Source organism: Ursus americanus, chromosome 2 (assembly GCF_024610735.1).
Source record: "Ursus americanus isolate L20-20 chromosome 2, mUrsAme1.1.p, whole genome shotgun sequence".
NCBI classification, from domain to species: Eukaryota; Metazoa; Chordata; class Mammalia; order Carnivora; family Ursidae; genus Ursus; species Ursus americanus.
In genome coordinates, this window is record NC_142128.1 from 18,108,846 (window position 1) to 18,121,124 (window position 12,279).

At 54.3% G+C, this 12,279-nt stretch overlaps 1 protein-coding gene across 2 annotated transcripts in view; it reads left to right on the forward strand.

Annotated features, from left to right (window-relative positions):
• Positions 1 to 12,279, forward strand: part of GTF3C1 (general transcription factor IIIC subunit 1) — a 72,170-nt gene that overhangs the window by 44,419 nt on the left and 15,472 nt on the right. For both annotated transcript variants that reach the window (XM_045775223.2, XM_087869335.1), the window contains 10 exons: positions 499 to 596; positions 1,115 to 1,211; positions 1,324 to 1,501; positions 4,306 to 4,447; positions 4,798 to 4,933; positions 5,353 to 5,434; positions 5,568 to 5,756; positions 7,696 to 7,853; positions 9,591 to 9,733; positions 11,805 to 11,886. In XM_045775223.2, coding sequence (XP_045631179.2) covers positions 499 to 596; positions 1,115 to 1,211; positions 1,324 to 1,501; positions 4,306 to 4,447; positions 4,798 to 4,933; positions 5,353 to 5,434; positions 5,568 to 5,756; positions 7,696 to 7,853; positions 9,591 to 9,733; positions 11,805 to 11,886 — 1,305 coding nt within the window. The remainder of the gene's footprint in view (positions 1 to 498; positions 597 to 1,114; positions 1,212 to 1,323; positions 1,502 to 4,305; positions 4,448 to 4,797; positions 4,934 to 5,352; positions 5,435 to 5,567; positions 5,757 to 7,695; positions 7,854 to 9,590; positions 9,734 to 11,804; positions 11,887 to 12,279) is intronic.

Sequence of the window (12,279 nt, forward strand, 5' to 3'; positions counted from 1 at the left end):
GAAGGAAGGAAGGAAGGAAGGAAGGAAGGAAGGAAGGAAGGAAGGAAGGAAAGGAAGGAAGGAAGGAAGGGTGGGTGGATGGGTGGGTGGAAAGAAGGAAGGAAGGAAGAGTTGGAAATGCTGGAGATGATGGAGAGAGAGATGGATGGGTGGGTGGATGGAAGGAAAGATGGATGATTGGATGGGTAGATAGGGAGGGAGGAAGACAGGATGGGTGGATAGAGGTAGATAGATAAATGACTGGATAGATGGATGATTGCCTAGTGGGTCAAGGGAAATACTTCAAAGACTTGTTCTTATAGTTAGATCAATCAGCTAGATTGAAAGACAATTATGTTGTAAGAATGAAGTATGTTTTTAGAAATTTGGTAGATACAAAAAAAGGAGAAAATGGGTTCAGAGAGACTGCTGCCCAGAAAGGAGTGGTGCGTGTGTTTCATGATTCTTGCAATTGACCCTGGCCCTGAGGGTGAGCTGATCCTGAAAATGACCTCTTAGGTAGACGACCTTGAGGAGTTTCTGAACGACCCTCTGAAGAAACACACGCTGATCCGCTTTCTGCCCAGGCCCGTCCGGCAGCAGCTGCTGTACAAGAGGTGAGGTTCCTAGAACGGACATGGACTGGCCAAGGGTCCCGGCAGGCTCCCTGAAGTGAGGGCTCTGAATGGTCACTCACCAGGAAGAAGAAAGAGTTCTGCCTGCCAGGTCGCGAAGACACGGGGTTCTCGTTAATTCGGTGGCCCTGTGAGCCTTGTGGATAAAGCACGGGCAAATGAGGTGTAGGCTGATAAATTTTATTACTGAATTTCAAGGTTCTTTTACAAGTAAAGGCTGCTGATGAAGACTGCAAGTATTGGGGTGGTTTTTCCCTTTTGCTGCTTATACTTCCTAAATCAAGGCCCGTTGTAGGATCAGTGCTCCATTGCCCTGGCTGGGTGTGATTAAGGGGCAGGATCTGGGGCTCCGCACAGGGCAGGCCCAAGGCCAGTCCTCCAGGTCCCACGAAGTAGAAGGGGGAGCCACGAGCGAGTCACATCCTCAGCCCAGACGCAGACCCCCTGACCACAGCTGAGTGTGCGGTGACTAGAACCCGCCCCTCCCCTCTGTTTTCCAGGCGTTACATTTTTTCTGTGGTGGAGAACCTCCAGAGGCTGTGCCACATGGGTCTGCTGCAGTTCGGCCCCACGGAGAAGTTTCAGGACAAAGACCAGGTAGCGTCTCTTATGCCCGAACGAATGGGGTCCTGATGGCTGAGCAGTTTCCAGACAGCTGACCTGACGGTGGTTCTGAGGTTCTTTCTTCGCCCTGTCCGCGTGTCTCTAGGTCTTCATTTTCTTGAAGAAGAACGCGGTCATCGTTGACACCACCATCTGTGACCCACATTACAACCTGGCCCGCAGCAGCCGGTCCTTCGAAAGGCGTCTGTACGTCCTGAACTCCATGCAGGATGTGGAAAACTACTGGTTTGATCTGCAGTGCGTCTGTCTCAACACCCCTTTAGGTACCGTCTCTCTGGGCGGGATCCCTCCACTCCCCCTCCTTCTGTGCGATCATGGGGGTTTCGGGCAAGAAGACGGTAGACATGGCTGCTGTTTTCAGACTGCTCGCCAGAGACCTGGAGTGTCTGTCCTTGGGGCTCCCTTAGAAAGGAGGGCGGTGGGCTTTGAATGGGGGGCTCCCAGACCCCTACACCCATTTCACCCAGGCCACCCTGCTTGGTCTGTATTCACTCGCACATTCGGTAGGTGTTTGTCGAACGCCTTGTGTTTGTCATCTCCTGGGTCTGCCTGTGAGCAAGGACACACCTGTCCCTGCCTTCGCTCCAGATCCGGAGTGAGGCCCGTGCTGTGGAGGAAGTATACAGGGACGTGCGTGGAAGGCGTTCTGCTGAGATGGTCAGGAGCAGCCTTTCTGAAGGGGGGGTGTTTGAGTGGAGCTCTAGAGGCTGCGGCCGAGCCAGCCAAGCCCAGAGCTGGGGAAGAGCCCCATGGGCACGGGCACAGCAAGTGTGTTGTTGGAGAAACAGAAGAGGCTGGTGTGTTGGGGGGAGAGTGGCAGCTGCCATTGGAGAAGCAGTGGGGGGAGAGTCAGACGCTGGGGGCCTTGCAGGACTTGGTACAGGCTTTCTCCTAAGAGTGGGGAGAAGTTCGCCCTGCCTGCTGGGTGGAGAATGGACTGAGGGGCCAAGAGCAGAAGCAGGGCTCTGACTCTTATCCAAGAGAGAGCTGTCCTCTGGTGACCGTGAAGAAGGGGGGCAGCTTGTTTTGGGGGTTTTGGTTTTTGATTTTGGGGGGGGTTGGTGGTTTCTTTGTTCTTTGGTTCTGTTTTGTTTGATCTTCGGCGGGGGAGATATTTTGGAGGAAGAACTAAGCAGATTTGGCCAGCGGGGCGGTTGAGTTGGCTTTGGGGTAACACCTTCGCTTGCATCTTCTTCCTGTTCCTGGAATGTCCCCTGCCCTGTGTCCACCTGGCAGTGGCCACGCCTGCGTCAAGCATTGCCTCTTCGAGAAAGCCTTTCCAGGACCTTTATGCTGTCTTCTGATTTCCTTCTGGGGATTCCTTGGGCCCAGGAAATTTGGCTTCCATCCCCTGGTGTCTCAGAGTGCCTGGTACACAGTCGACATCACATAAATGTTGATTGACTAGATGGAGGGTATGTGGAGGCCATAGATCAGCGCTCTGTCCTCTAAGCCAGATTCCATCCGGTGTCTTCTTGCCACTTCTGTGAGGAGGAAGGGATGTCACGTCCGGTCTGCACCTGGGAGAGGAGCCCTCTTCCCTTGCTCCTGTCACAGAGCCAGAAGATCAATACTGCACTCTGCTTTTTGCAAAGCAGGAGTCCCACATTTATTTTGTAGAATTGTTTAGTGCCGGCAGGGTAATGAGCCCCTGTATTTAGAGCCTTTAATGTAATGGGTCCAGACAGATTTTAGAACTGTGTGTTTCATGGAGTCTCTGGCATTCAGTGAGCTAGGCTTTTACCATTTCAGGTTTTTAGAGTGCCCTAATTCCTCTGCATTTTATACCCAGATAAAAATTTGTGAACCAGTATGTTATTTGCACCAGAGTTGTTGAGTCTTGACAATTGGTGAATTTCTATCCTTTTTAGTGTTCATGAGCAGAAATGGGGGAGGCTTAGAGTCCATTAATCAGGCATCGATTGTCCCTTCGTTCAACAAACATTCGAGGAGGTTCTGCCCCGAGGACTGACGGAAATGCAGCATACAGTAGGATGTGAGCGTCCTTTAGAGCAGGGGCTCACTGAGCAGGGGTGTGCACTGGAAGCTCCTGGGGAGCCAGCTGAAATGCAGATTCCTGGGCCCCGTCCAGAGCTTTGGATTCAGCAGATGTGGGGACGACCTACGTCTGCGTTTCGAACACACAGCTGGGTGGTACGTGGGAGAAGCACGGCCTTAAGTCCCCCTAGGTTCAACCGGCCATTCAAGTGCATGACCTTGGGCCCCCCTGAAGCCCTCTCTGAGGTTTGCCTCTCCGTTTCTAAGCTGGCAATACCAGCACCACCACCTTGTGGGTGAAGCCAAGCTTGAACACAATGTCATGTAAACACTGGCTGAGAGGCGCAGGGCATGGGCTCTTGCCACTGGCCCTTCGCCCCGACCCAGACCCAGGTCTGCCGTCAAGTGTGTTAGAAGACTGTCGTTGGTACCCTGCAAATCACCATAACCTTCCTTTGCCTGACTCAAGCAACAATTTAGTGTAGTAGTTTGTATTTTCCTGCAAGAACCGTGGTCTTCTTTATTGTGGATTAACAGCACGTGATTTCTGAGCTATGTTAATGCACGTCTCGGGCACACAGGAGACATCTGGCTGCCTCCCGGCCCCCACTGGGCCCAGGGAAACTGACACCGCACTGAGCTCTATCTGTCCAGATCCCTGCTGATCCTGACCCCACAGCCACTGCCAAGTGCGTCATTTTTGCTTACTGCTCCCTCTGTGCTGGCACCTGGGAGCTCCACAGGCTTCCCGCGAGGAAGGAAGCCTCAGGGCTCCTCTGCTCCTGATCCCCCACCCCTGTTGGGTTCTGTTGCCGACTTACCTTCCCTGCTGAGCGGAGGTCAGCCAGAGTACAAATCCTTCACTCGGGTTCACCCACTGGTATCGAACCCTCTGACATCGATGATAATGCATTTGTGCCAAGAGGTTCCACCGGTTTCAGAGCCCATCCCCTGGTCGGGGAGCAGAGTCACAGGAAGGGACTTGCTCTTGCCCCGCGGCCGCGAGTTGTAGCCGACCAAAGCCGCAGCAGCGCACCATCGTCAGGGAGGCTTGTGTTTCCTTTCCTAGGTGTGGTGCGCTACCCACGTGTCAGGAAGAGCAACGCCCAGGATCAGGGCGTTGATGAGGAGGGCAGTCTGCGGAAGGAGCAGGAGAGCGCCATCGACAAGCACAACCTGGAGCGCAAGTGTGCCATGATGGAGTATACCACGTGCGTGCCTGCCCCCACACCGCGTCCCCAAGTGCAGGGCCACGGTTAGGGTTAGGGCTCCAGCCCCTCCGTGCCCAGCCTCACGTGTCAGGCCAGGAGTGCTCCAGGCTGTGGCGCAGAGGCACCAATCGATGGCCATGGGCCATATTGTTCAAAAAAAAAAAAAAAAGCAAAATTTAAAAATTGGAAATTTTACATCAATACTTGGGGGTTGGACAGGTGCTTTGTTTCTCTTGAGTATTACCAAAAAAGGTAAAAGTTAGTTAGAAAAAAATACCCTCGCCCATGTCACAGGCTCTCTTTTCAGTTCCCAAGAGGGGCTCTCTTTCTGTTTACTTCCCGCCTCTCAGGGGGAGCCGTGAGGTTGTGGATGAAGGCTCAATCCCCGGAGATGGGCTGGGAGCCGCTGGGCTCGATTCCAGTTTCTACGGGCACCTAAAGCGCAACTGGATCTGGACCAGCTACATCATCAGCAAGGCCAAGAAGGTGGGCTTCTGGGGGGCGGGCACCCCCCACCCCGGGAGCTGCCAGAGCTACGTAGCCATGCCCCTCGCCCTCGCCCTGCTCGGCTCGCTGGTTCCAGAGTTGACCAGAGGCCCAAGTATTGATTCCCATATGTATGGTAGGTATGTCAGTCTGGCCTGGCCTGGCCTGTGTTTTTTCAGTGCAATTTAACCGATTCTGTGACGTGGACAGCTAGCTATTCCTTCTCAAAGAAGGAACAGAAAGTCCATGAGACAGAGATCGGACATGAGGGAGTGCAGAGAAGCAGCCCAGCCCCTAGAGCAGCCCGGCTGCCCCCGGCCTCTCACAGAGACCTGAACACCTCTGTACATTTGATGCTCTGGGCCCCTGGGGATTCAGGGAAGCCCCTGCTTGATTCCAGTGATGCACTTGCCTTTTAGGAGAACACTGCTTCCGAAAATGGGCTTACGGTGAGGCTGCAGACGTTTCTGTCCAAGCGCCCGTTGCCACTCGGTGCCGGAGGTACGTGTGCGGGGAGTTCCCTCCAGACACGGACGTGGGGCGAGCTGAGGCCACACAACTACGGTACGTTCCGTTTGGCTTCTGGCTTTCACGGGTCTCATCCTGAGATGTCACATCCTGTGCTGATTTCTAGGCAGTGGCAGGTTGAATATCTGGGGCGAAGCCAGAGTGGGAGCTGAGCTCTGCGCTGACCGGGAAGAGCAGTTCGAGATTGACCGAGAGCCCACGCTGGACAGGAACCGGAGAGTGAGGGGTGGAAGGAGCCAGAAGCGGAAACGGCTGAAGAGAGACCCCGGGAGGAAGATCAAGAGAAAGAAAAAAGGTTTCATGATGATTGCTTGCCTCTGCTAGGCCTTTACATTCCGGCCTGGAGACGGGCAGTCGTGTCTCTGCGGCCAGCGTGAGCTCTGCCCTCAGACTTGGGGTTCTGTTTTCCCACCATCTGTGGGGCCCACTCTGCGTGGCTGCAGATTTATTCCCCACGTTGAGCTGGCAGACAGAGATCTGCGAGCTCCTGATGTGCTCTCTCTGTCTCCGTGTTGTACAGAGCCTTCGCCCTTAGTAACCCCCCTCGGTTCAGTTTTCTAACTTCATCTCAACTGAGAAAATTGAAAAGTCTAGCAGAAGTCCTCATCACAGCCCAAATCCTATTATTCTTTTGGTTTGGCTTTTAATATCTGCATTAAGTGAATCAGGCCGAAGTCCAAAGTCATGCTGTGTTTGTAAATTAGAGGAAAGGTGGGAGTCGGTCAGGCCTGCAGAATCTCTTCCGATCTCAGGACCCCTCAGGCGTGTCTTACGCCGCCATTTTGGACGCTTCACCTGGGCAAGACTTTGTAGCGGAGGACGGTGAGGAGACAGGTGTGTCTCTTCGACCACTTTTACGTCCTCTAAGTGGTCTGGGTGTTGTAACAACGATCTGATAGCTACAGCGCTTTCAGACGAGAACAGAATGTTTAAACAGGAACTTGTTTTCGGTGGTTTCTTTGGCTGGTGTTTATCACAAGTAGCCTTGTGTCCGTTGGAAAGGCCCCCCTCAGCACAGCCTATCCAGATATGCGTGAGATCAATTTGGCTCACAAAAACCTGAATTCATCACAAGGCGAAACACGGTGGTGGTGTCCCTTGGAATCCCAAATGTTCTCACCCTACTTTTCTTCTGCCTTAATTTGGAAAAACTTCCTAAACAAACAGTCTCTGGGAATTGGCAGTAGCATATGGTGTTTACCTCGTGAAACTGCCATGAGTATCTCCCCGAGGGGAGGAGATGTTGAAAAAACCTAGTGGGTAAGAGCTCCTGGTTCAGATCCTATGTCTGCTACTGACTGGGCTATGTGACTTTGGGCAAACTGCTGTACCTCACTGTGTTTCAGAGTCCTCAGCGACAAAATGGGTTTATAACGACCTCCTTATAGGGTTGGTGCAAAGGAGTATTTTTTTTTTTAAAGATTCTGTTATTCATTTGAGAGCGAGCAAGTGAGAGAGCACATTCGAGGGGGGGAGAGGGACAGAGAGAGAGAAAAGGGAGGGAATCGCAAGCAGAGTCCACGCTAAACGTGGAGCCCAATGAGGGGCTTGATCCCACAACCCCCAGATCATGACCTGAGCCAAAACCAAGAGTCAGATGCACAGCCGGCTGTGCCATCTAGGCGCTCTGCAAAGTAGTAGTTTAAATATGAGTTGTTCTACGTAAAACGCTTAAACCGGTGCTGGGCACGCAGTAAATACTCCGTAACGTTGGCAACTGGCACCGCACTGGGTGTCTTGTACCCAGTCTGGTTCAGTCCTCAGGGCAGCCCTGTAGGATGCGCCTTGCTGTCCCCACGGTGCCCCAGAGTGCACACATCTCTGAGGTCACTGTGCTGGAGAGTGGTGGGGGCCCTGAGCGTGCTCCGTATGCCTTCAAAGTGCCGAGCACACAGTGGGAAGAATTGGAGATGGGCAGATACTAACAGGAGGCCGCGTTCAGGCTGCCTAGCCTGTCACTGTGACATTGGACCAAAAAGATGAAAGGGGTAAAAGAAAAAAAAGAAAACATATATATATATATATATATATATATAATTTGTATATATAGGTCTGTATATATCTAGGCCCGAGTCTTCTGTGGTTAGTTTATCTGGCTCCTGACGTAATGTGATTCTGAGAACCGATACCGTGGTCAGATCTCACTAGCTGAGCAGGGACCCTTCCCGTCTCCAGAGGGACAGCTCCAAACCGGTTGTTAGAGGCTCCCTCTCTTCTCCCCCTGATATTCTCAGAAGAGTCCCCCCAAGAGAAAAGCCGGAGCCTGCGCTACCACGACGAGGCAGACCAGAGCGCCCTGCAGAGGATGACCCGGCTGCGCGTCACCTGGTCCATACAGGAAGATGGGCTGCTCGTGCTCTGCCGGATCGCCAGCAACGTCCTCAACACCAAGGTATTCAGCCCCCGGGCCCCTGCTCCCCCCCCCCCCCGCCCCCGGCCTGCAGCCCGCTGCGTGGCTCTCCCTCGCGTGGGGCGCACTTTTCCCCGCGTGGCCGCCGGGGCACTCCTCTCATCCATTCTGCTTGGCCACCAGGGAAAATGTTGCCCAGAGTCCTACAAATGCATACGCCCATTCTTGCACATTTCTTTCCAGCCTTGGGCCGACACACGCAAATCTTTGCTGACCTGCAGGCTAACCGGCCCAGGGTTGTTCTCTGTCTCTCCACCAGGAGTCGGACACTTTCTGCTCCCCTTCTCCCGCCCGCATCGGTCTGAAAAACTCCCCTCCTTATCTCTCCTAACTGCTTATCATCTCTGGAAAGGCTTCGGGGATCCTGCCCGTTGAAAGTAATTACCGTGTTCTCGCCGTGTCCCTTGGATGTGGACTTTTCATGCTGTTTCTTCTGCTTCTGGTACTTCTTGGCCCATTGGCACGACTGTGCCTCACAAGGCAGGGAGACTTCTCGTTTGTTTTCGTAGCTACAGCCCCCAGCGTGGTGCCTATGGCACGGTGCTCGCTTGTTCACTGCACTGCGTCAGTGTGGAACGGAGATGGTGGCCTCAGCCTGGCGCCACGCCTCCCGTGCCACAGTCCCCCACACTGGCATGTCCTCCTGGCCCATGTCCCTGAACCCCAGCGGCTGGGGAGGAACTTGCTTCCCAGCTAACAGACTCTTCCTCTTTCCTCTGATGTCTCCGCCTCCAAGAAGGCCCCGCGGCCTGAGGCCGACGTCACCTCCTCACCGTTCCCCAGAGCAGCCTCGTTCCCCAGAGCAGCCTCGCTGACTCCTGGGCTGTCTGTTCCCACCACTTTGCACTGTTGGGATGAGCTTGCAGCAAGGCCTGGGGAGAGCAGTCAAGGTAGTCAGATGTCCGGTCAGGCTGGTCCCCTGAAGCCACCGGAGAAGGAGCTCTGCCAGCGTCTAGTGCAGCCTCCGCTAGGTCGGCTGCGGGAGGAGCAGCCCTGGCTGCCCTCTGCCTGCAGGCTTGTTGGGTCCCTTCTCCCAGGAGCAAGCTAGAGATGCCCTGTCGCTCTCCCTAATGCCTGTTCCTCGCCTCTGCTGTGGCTTTTCATCGCAACGCTGACGGGAGGGAGGTGCCTCCCACCACCCACCCTCCGTGTGGCCGAAGGGGCCAGCAGAGCCCAGCGGACCCTTAAATCAACACCAGATTCTTGGGCCGCATCATTCTGGAGGCTGTCGGAGAATAACCTTGTCATCGTGCACCCTTCCCTGTCTGGGCTCTGCCTTCCTGCATTCTTTGGCCGAGGTGTTCTCCTGGGTCTCTAATGAAAGCTCATCCAGTGCCTCTGTTTCTGCTGACGCGCAGAACGTTTCCAAGCACACGTAACGTGAACTTAAACCTTGAAAACCGTCTGACTGAATACAGTGATGTACTCCTAACCTTCCCCAACATGTTGCTCCTCCAGCCAGTGTGACCGACACCCTCTGAGCACCTGGTACTTGCCGGAAGACGCTCTTCCCACTGGACGCTGAGCATTTGGCTCATTCGTCGCCCAGCACCTCCCTGTGCCAGGCACAGAGTCGGGGCTCCGTAAATGGGGTAGTTTGGGGTATCCTCTGTGGAAAGGGGCGCCACAGAACATACCCTCCCCCCTCCTTTACGTTAAGGACCCGGAACGTGGGCTCTGAGGATACTGACTTTCCATCTTGGCTTGTGTTTGCTCCAGGTGAAGGGCCCATTCGTCCCCTGGCAGGTTGTGCGGGACATTTTGCACGCGACCTTTGAAGAGTCTCTGGATAAAACGTCTCACTCGGTTGGACGAAGAGCTCGCTACATTGTCAAAAACCCACAAGCCTATCTGAACTATAAGTAAGCCTCATTTGAACTCTCATAACTTCAGGCCAAGGTTACTCCCGTGCTTCTAGTTCATTCTTTACTCTCCTTTCATCTCGGTTGCTTAAGAGTCCACTGTAAAATCCAGAGAGAGCAGTGAGTTGCCTACTAGCTCACCAGTAGCCTGTCCCAGTGTTGGGGTCCGTGATTTTTCAAGGGCTGGGCCTGCTTCTGGGCCCTTCCACATTTCCGGTGTCACGTGGACTTCAGGCCAGCCTTGGGAAGTAGGTGCCGTTCTCCTTTGCTACCCAGGAAGAAACGGGCCATCCAGGCTAGGTGGCTTACTGAGTATATCCCCACAGCAGCGTGTGGTGAGGCCAGAGCCTCTGTGCCCACGTCTTTCTCCGCCGGCCAGGGCACAGCATCATCGCCTGCCCTGTCAGCCTCCTGACAGCCCTCTCCATAGGCACAGGCTTGAGTGAGGAGGGCCAGAGAGCATCTGAGTGGGGTGCAGAGGGGCCCAGGTGTTGCTGCCAGCACGAGAGGGGGGCCAGAAGGGGACACATGGCAGGGTTGAGAAGGACCACTTCCGCCAGCTGGTTGTTCATGCTGTGGGGTCAGTAGGAGAGCTTGGCTCTGGCTGGATTCTGAGCCTCGGGCTGCCTGCCGTCAGCCAGGTTGTAGAGAGGAACTGCCCAGTCCTGGGTTGTGGAGAAAACTTCTCTAGCTGGGGTTTCTCAGCCTCAGCACTATTGACCAGACAATTCTTTGTGACGGGGCTGTCCTGTGCATTGTGGGCTGTTTAGCGGCAGCCCTGGCCTCTGCCTGCTAGATGCCACTAGCGCCCCGCCCCCAGCCGTGGCAGCCAGACACGTCTCCAGATGTCTGCAGGGACCAGTGGCTTAGACATAGCAAGGGGCCTTCTTGCGGGGAACCACTGGCCCCCATACACAGAATCTTAGACTTTTCTTTTTTTTTTTTTTTTAAAGATTTTATTTATTTATTCGACAGAGATAGAGACAGCCAGCGAGAGAGGGAACACAAGCAGGGGGAGTGGGAGAGGAAGAAGCAGGCTCATAGCGGAGGAGCCTGATGTGGGGCTCCATCCCAGAACGCCAGGATCACGCCCTGAGCCGAAGGCAGACGCTTAACTGCTATGCCACTCAGGTGCCCCAGAATCTTAGACTTTTCTATCTAAAAGGGCTCTGGTCACCTGCTCCAAACTCCTCTTCTTTCAGAGTGGAAATGGGCCCAGAGAGAGGATTCAGGTTGGCCAGGGTGACAGTGCATTAGCAGGGGAATGAGTGCTGGAACTTGGGCTTCCTGGCCCCTTCCCGACACTCTTCCTCGTGTCCTGCAGCAGTAGCCGGGGGACAGGAGCATGAGGGGGCTGTGGCCTGGAGCTGCAGGCCTCGGTACAGACGTGTATCCACTTGGAGGCTGCTCTCTCATCTGTGAGCAGGACGGTACTACCAGTCATAGCCACCCTTGGCCCCCCTGCCCTAGCCCTCAGCGGACATGTGACCTCGGGGTCCGCTGCACCTCACTGAGCTCTAGAATGCAAGGACGGTCTCTACCTTGCGGACTCCTTACGAAGGTGCAAGTGCCCGGCTCCTAGGAACCCTGCAAACACCTGTTGTCTTGCCTTCCATTTCTTTTTGGGCAAATCAGGCTCTCTTTCCATCACAGAGAGACAAAGATGTCTGCAGGGGACAGTTAGTGCTTTTGATTAATAGTGAACACCAGGGCCTGGATCATAGTTTAAAATTTACAGTACACTTTCACATCGGGCATCTCGTTTGGTCCTGGCCAGATGCCTATGAGGGCAGGCAGGCAGGCAGGGGTCATTGTTCTCAGTTTACGTGTGGTGGATGGAAGCTCAGAGAAGCCAAAGGTGTGAAGCGTGAGCAGCAGCAGGCCTGACTTGAATCAGGGTTTCCTGACCCCAAATCCTTCCTTGTTAAGAGCTGTAATCACTCAGCAGGTGTATAAATAAATCACACCCTGTGGTTAGCCAAGGCCGGACGAGTTAGGAGTCTTCCCGATGGTTCTGAACACAGACATCATGACCTCATCATGACCTCACGTCTGTCCTCTCTTCCTGCAGGGTTTGCCTCGCTGAGGTGTACCAGGATAAGGCACTTGTTGGAGAGTTCATGAATCGAAAATGTGACTATGAAGACCCAAAGGTAGGCCCTGTGTGGTCCTTGGGCTCGGCCTGCCCTGAAGGCAGGGAGGTGTAGGTCCCTGTCTGGTCCTCCGGGTCCCGAGTGCCTCTTCCGGCCTCGCAGATACGGACATTGTTCCCGCGCGTTGGGGAGACCAGCTCGTCCGTTCTTGGGCCTTGGCCCTCCTTTGATGGGGCTGTTCTTAGAGACAGAACTTAACACGCCGCTTTGTAATTCTGCGGGGCCTTGGGCCTATTTCGTTAAGAAAATAGCTCTTCAGAAATTCTAAACAGCTAGATTCCCTGGAAAGCTGGCAGACAGGACAGGATGTGAGTTTTTCTGAGTTCTGTGGGAGGAGGTGTGCAGTGGCAGGAGGCTGCAGAGACAGTGTGGGACGTACGTGGGTCTTGCCAT